We start from the raw sequence: 6,365 nt of genomic DNA, 5'->3' as shown, positions 1-6,365 counted from the left end.
AGGTCAGGAGATCGAGACCATCCTGGCTAAAACGGTGAAACCCCGTCTCTACTAAAAAATACAAAAAACTAGCCGGGTGAGGCGGCGGGCGCCTGTAGTCCCAGCTACTCGGGAGGCTGAGGCAGGAGAATGGCCTGAACCCGGGAGGCGGAGCTTGCAGTGAGCTGAGATCCGGCCACTGCACTCCAGCCTGGGCACCTGGGCAACAGAGCAAGACTCCGTCTCAAAAAAAAAAAAAAAAAAACTTAGCCAGGCATGGTGGTGTGCACCTCTAGTCCCAGCTAGTCGGGAGGCTGAGGTGGCAGAATTACTTGAACCCGGGAGGCGGAGGTTGCAGTGAGCTGAGATCGCGCCACTGCACTCCAGCCTGGGTGACAGAAGGAGACTCTGCCTCAAAGAAAAGAAAAGAAAAAAAAGAAAAGAAAAGAAAGAGGGAGGGAGGAAGGGAAGGAAAGAAGGCAAGCAAGCTAGGCCGGGTGCGGTGGCTCACACCTGTAATCCCACTTTAGGAGGCAGAGACAGGCAGATCACCAGAGGTCAGGAGTTCGAGACCAGCCTGGCCAACGTGGTGAAACCCTGACTCTACTAAAAATACAAAAGTTAGCCGGGCGGGGGCCAGGTGCGGTGGCTCACACCTGTAATCTCAGCACTTTGGGAGGCCAAGGCGGGTGGATCACCTGAGGACAGGAGTTCCAGGCCAGCCTGACCAACATTGGTGAAACCCCGTCTCTACCAAAAATACAAAAATTAGCCGGGCGTGGTGGTGAGCACCTGTAATCCCAGCTACTCGGGAGGCTGAGGCAGGAGGATCACTTGAACCTGGAAGGTGGAGGTTGCAGTGAGCTGAGATCATGTCATTGCACTCCAGCCTGGGCAACAGAGTGAGATTCCATCTCAAAAAAGAAAAATATGTGTGTGTGTGTGTGTGTGTGTGTGTGTGTGTGTGTGTGTGTATAAAGTGAGCTGAGATTGTGCCAGTGCACTCCATCCTGGGGGATAGAGTGAGACTCTGTCTCAAAAAACATAACAAAACAAAAACAAAAAAAAGAAAGCCGCTCCAGAACTGTGAGAAATAAATTTCTGGGTGTTTTTTTTTGTAAATTACACAGTCTGTTGTATTCTGTTAAAGCGGCACAAAATGGACTAAGACAGACCCATTGCGGACTGCCAGGATGAGGCTGCACCCTGCCTACTCCAGCAACCAGCAAGGATGGTTTAGGAAGCTCCAGGAGTCCCTTCTGCCTAGTAACTGATGACATCACAGACTGGCTCATTCTCATTGGCTTGCTGCGTGTCAGTCTGTGCTTTCTGGGGTAAGGCCCCGCCCAAGGGAGAGTTATTCTAGAAGGAAATAGCAAAAACCCGACACAGGGGGGAAAGTGAGGAAACCAGACAGGAAGGGAAAACAAATTCTACTTCTTGGCCTTACCAAGGAACAGGGGTAGCCTGGCCTGGGTTCAGGCTCTCCAGCCTAATCCTCCACCTGCTTAGTGCTTCTGCAACCCCACACCCAATTCTAGCCCCAGCTCTACCTCCCACACGCGACATGGGAAAGTACTTTCCCCTGTCTGCCCCACAGTTCCTCAGGAGGCCTAAGAATCTAGAGATTCACCCTGAAGACGAGACCACATAACCTGGATTGGAATCCTGGCTCTGGAGTCCGTTAGTTCTGGGACCATCTAAGTTGCTTTACCCTCTGTGTGAGTAAAATCGGGTAAAACATCTGCTCCAAGGCTGTTACGTTCAATAAGATGATGAGGGGAAAGCTCTTGGCTCCACACCTAGCACATTGTTAGCACTCTATAAATAAATTACACTCAGTGCGATTCTCAGGGAGTTTGTAGTTAAGTTTAGCATCTGCTTTTCTTCCTCTTTATGCATCTTGAACGCCTGTCCCCTAGTTCTGGTAGAGTGCCAACTCTTGTCACCCCCCTCTTTATTTCCTCATTTATACTACCTTCTTCTGCAATTTAAAAAAAAAATAAAATAAAAATAAAAGCCAAAGTCAGGAGCCAACCAGAGCTCGCAGGAATCATGACACAGATGTTGCCAGGCAGAAGCATTCAGAAAAGCCTCCAAAACAGGCTCCAGTCTGGAATGGCCTAAGCACACATGGCCAGCTTTAGAAGCAGTAACTGAATAAAGGGAAAACTAGGCAAGGATTAGACAAGGGGACATGCACTCTGAACACTGAGCCCAGCTGGGTCTGTAAATCACTGAGTGGTTGGAGCTCAGAGGGGTCCCACCTCCCCTCCCCACAAAATGTACCTCTGAAAGGGGGCCAGATGGAGGAGTGAGCTCACACTTTGATGTCAGACTAGCCCCGGTTCAAATTCTGCCTCCAACCACTCACTAGCTATGATTTCTCGGGTAAGTCACTTACCAATGTGAGCCTCAATTTCCTCTTCTGTAAAAAGGGACAACAAAAGTACCTGATTCATAGGGTGACTGTAAGAATTAAAATTGAGTTTAGCCCTTACATATGTGTCCCGCAAATAATCATAGTACTAACTAACAGAGGCTGAGGCCTGGTGACAGGTACACAGTGGATGAGAACTATTGTGGCTATTATATTATTACTGAGACTCAGGGAGAGGCGGTGATTTATCCAAGGTCACACGTGGCCTAGACCAGAATCCATTCCTCACAAAAGAGTCTGCCCTCCTTGCCATGGGATTCCCTGGGGTTTTCACAGGCCACAGCTCTAATGGTCTGCAGTGGGTGACCTTGTTCCCCAGAACATAGCTTGTCATAACATCTCTGCAGGGCTCTCCCAAACCCCTTTCTGCCTGGCAACAGCTGACATCACACCTAGCTGTAAGTCCCTGTAGATTGCAAATTACTTTTTGAAGATTGGAGTAGCAGGGCCATTGGGGTAACAGCCTTCTAGCCCTTTTTGAGGGAAACACATGGGTGAGGCTATTTTGGGGCTGGGAAGTGGGGCCTGGGTCCTCTGGATGGCTGTGCTGGCCTCTGGCTGCAAGGGAGAGGGGCACAGGCAAGGATATGACCCTGATCAACCCTGAGCCCCCTCCAGAAATTTAACCAAAGCCTATCCCTCCTTTCTTGCCTGCCCCCAACATCTCACAGTCCCTCCTGTGATGGCAGAACGTCTCCATCTACTCTGTAGATACCTGCAGCTATCATTCCCCTGATCTGTGGTAATTAGGAGGGAAATCCTCTGTGAAGAACTGCTTCTACCATCCTCTTTTAGAAACTCTGTTTCTCCACTGGGATCTTGAACATTTTCAAAATCTGGTCCAAGGTCTTTATTTTTATTTTATTTTATTTTATTTATTTATTTATTTTTTTGAGACAGAGTGTCACTCTGTTGCCCAGGGTGGGGTACAGTGGCACGATCTTGGCTCACTGCAACCTCTGCCTCCCGGGTTCAAGTAATTCTCATGCCTCAACGTCCCAAGTAGCTGGGACTACAGGTGTGTACCACCATGCCTGGCTAATTTTTGTATTTTTAGTAGAGACGGGGTTTCAACATGTTGGCAAGGCTGGTCTCAAACTCCTGGCCTCAGCTAATCTGCCTGCCTCAACCTCCCAAAGTGCTGGGATTACAGGCGAGAGCTGTCACGTGCAGCCTGGTCCAAGACCTTTAACCTAGCATTCACGGCCCAGCTTCAGTGGGGTCTCAAAGCCCCTGGATAGCATGTGAAACTCTAGGGAGAGAACCCAGGCTCTCTTCTGCTTTTCAGAAGGAGGGGGTCTGATGCAAGGAAAGTTACAAACTCTTGCTCTTAAAGGAACCCCTTCATTTGACAAGAGAGGGAGCCGGAGCCCAAAGCAGGCCAAAGACTTGCTCAAAATCACCCAAAAAGTCAATGTTAGAGTCAGAGCCTGAATCCCTCTTTCCTGTGACTCCCAGCCAGTGCTTCTTCCCAGCACATACGCACGGCTCTGCAGTCCAGGATTTGTGTGCCCTTTCCTGGTGCTCACACGTACCTCTCCGGTGTTCCAGGGCGCCGGCCCAGCATGGGCAGTTGCTCATTGTTGGAGATCAGGTCGCGCTGGTCATCCATGACTGGCTTCTGATCTTCCTGACAGCTCCTCCTGCTGCTTCTGTACATCTGGGACCCTGAACCCCTGGCTCACCTCTTAAAGTTGGTGCTGGAGAGGAATCTGATTCGTCCACAGGAGGCCACTCCGCCCACTTGGTAGATGTGGAAGTGAAAGCTACAAGGGCTGGAAATACCCCACTTTGGTGAAGCTGCCTTTGGAGGGGCAGGATGTGGGGCGGGGGGGCTCCCCAGGCAGGTAGAAAGGCCAGCACGATCCCATTGGCTGCCCAGGGCCCTCATCACTTGTTTCTGGGCAGGCCTTTGGATTCATAAGGCTCTTTGAATGTTTGAAGAAACAGGCATATGTCCACTCCCTAGACAGGAAAGCACTTTGAATCAGAAGACACCTTTGTTTGTCTCCCCTTCTCACCCACGGATGAGTGGGTGCGGAAAGGGGCTGTGCACCTTCAGTGAGCTCAGACAAGTCCTCTTCTCTGGCCTCCGTTATGTCGTTTCAAACATGCGGGAGGAAGTTTGGACTACCTGCAGGGGTGAAAACATTTCTTTTCTTTCCCTGTTTAGGTTCTTAAGTTGAGATACTCCCCTGAAAACAAAAGTCAAGTTAACAAAAGAAAAACCAGCCAAAGTTTATTAACACATGCTGAACCCATTATGCAGTAGCGGCCTCAGTTGAGAAGTATTTCTCTCTCAAGGCAGTGGTTTAGAGGCCTTGCTTAAATAGTATTTAAACAAAGAGCCATAAGTCCCATAGAGTGACAGGACAGAGAAGAGAGTATCTTCAGGGTTCCAAAGGGCTGGAAGTGTAGGAAGATAAATGTGTGGAAAGAGTCAAGTCTGATCCAGGATCCTCTGAGCTCTGCTTCTGAACTGATCAAGGCAGAGAGGAGGGGCAGAGGGTACTCCTGGGTTTTAACCTTTTACCTTTAACTAAAATCCGCAGGGCTTTAAAGAGGAATATTTGGGTTTCCTTCAAACCTGACAGTCCATGGTTTTGAGGCTCCGGCACTCAGACTTGCCTCCACTTACTAAGGCTTCCTTCGTGCCAGGCACGTTGTCCATGCTTTGTTTCCTGTGATCTTTACGGAGGCCCTTTGAGGAGGGTTTCGTCATCTCCATTTACAGATAGGGACACGGGGGCTGTTGTCCAGGATCACACCTCCAGAAAGTGGTGGAGCCTGCGTTTTTAACCACTCTACCCTTCTGCCTCCTTGTGTGGTTCAGATCCAGGAGAATGGGGGCCTGTGCTGGGAGGCAAGAGGGCCTGGGAAAGGGTGCCTGGGGGGATGGGACTGTGTTGACAAGGCTCCTGCGCTGTGACATAGTGAAAAACGTCTCTGGTCTCTGTCCCTGGTTCCTGATGCAAGGACCACTAAGAACCATAGAATCTCCAGAATAAGGCTGGGTGTGGTGGCTCACACCTATAATCCCAGCACTTTGGGAGGCTGAGGGGGGAAGATCACTTGAGATCAGGAGTTCGAGACTTGCCTGGTCAACATGGTGAAACCCTGTCTCTACAAAAAATATAAAAATTAGCCAGGTGTGGTGGCACATGCCTGTAATCCCAGCTACTTGGGAGGCTGAGGCAGGGGAATTGCTTGAACCTGGGAGGCGGAGGCTGCAGTGAGCCCAGAACGCACCACTGCACTCCAGCCTGGGTGACAGAGCAAGACTCTGTCTCAAAAACAGAAACAAGAAAACAAACAAACAAAAGACAGGACATGGTGGCTTACGCCTGTAATCCCAGCACTTTGGGAGGTCGAGGCGGGTGTATCACGAGGTCAGGAGCTCGAGACCAGCCTGGCCAACATAGTGAAAGCCCGCTACTAAAAACACAAAAATTAGCCGGACATGTTGGTGTGTGCCTGTAGTTGCAGCTACTCAAGAAATTGAGGCAGGAGAATCGCTTGAACCCTGGAGGCGGAGGTGTGAGATGGCGCCACTGCACTTCAGCCTGGGCAACAGAGCGAGACTCCGTCTCAAAAATAAAGTATCCCCAGAGTGAGAACAATGTCTTTTTTTATATATTCAGGAAATGCTGGTGACTGAAAGGCCCTAGATTGCTTCAGATGGGGGCTGGGTGCCATATGAGGAGAGGGTTGGGACTTTCAGACCTCACCCCCACCCACCCCACCCCGACTTCCAGAGAGGAGAGAGAGGTTGGAGGTTGAGCTCAATCCGTGATGTAAGCAACCATGTCTACATAATGGAACTTGCATAAAATCCCAAACAACTAGGTTTGGAGAGCTTTCAAGTAGACAAACACATCCATATGCCAGGAGGGTGGTGCACCCCAACTCCACAAGGACAGGGACAGAGAGGCCCCTGTGTTCAGGA

At 50.1% G+C, this 6,365-nt stretch overlaps 1 protein-coding gene and 1 long non-coding RNA gene across 12 annotated transcripts in view; both read right to left on the bottom strand.

The window, feature by feature from the left end:
• CD74 (CD74 molecule, major histocompatibility complex, class II invariant chain) overlaps positions 1-4,266 on the bottom strand; it is an 11,624-nt gene extending 7,358 nt beyond the window's left edge. For 9 of the 11 annotated variants that reach the window (XM_011985338.1, XM_011985340.1, XM_011985342.1 and 6 more), the window contains exon 1: positions 3,955-4,266. In XM_011985338.1, coding sequence (XP_011840728.1) covers positions 3,955-4,079 — 125 coding nt within the window. In that variant the 5' untranslated portion in view covers positions 4,080-4,266. The remainder of the gene's footprint in view (positions 1-3,954) is intronic. The other 2 variants (XM_011985344.1, XM_011985341.1) reach the window with 2 other exon arrangements.
• Positions 1-5,687, bottom strand: part of LOC105543428 — a 13,045-nt gene extending 7,358 nt beyond the window's left edge. Inside the window, exons 1-2 of the long non-coding RNA XR_001006618.1 lie at positions 5,677-5,687; positions 4,669-4,671 (exon numbers count right to left, since the gene is read on the bottom strand). This is a non-coding gene — a long non-coding RNA (uncharacterized LOC105543428). The remainder of the gene's footprint in view (positions 1-4,668; positions 4,672-5,676) is intronic.
• Between the last annotated feature and the right edge of the window lie 678 nt (positions 5,688-6,365).

The sequence above is a fragment of the Mandrillus leucophaeus genome, unplaced genomic scaffold (assembly GCF_000951045.1).
Source record: "Mandrillus leucophaeus isolate KB7577 unplaced genomic scaffold, Mleu.le_1.0 Scaffold282, whole genome shotgun sequence".
NCBI classification, from domain to species: Eukaryota; Metazoa; Chordata; class Mammalia; order Primates; family Cercopithecidae; genus Mandrillus; species Mandrillus leucophaeus.
This window is presented reverse-complemented; position numbering and strand designations above follow the sequence as displayed.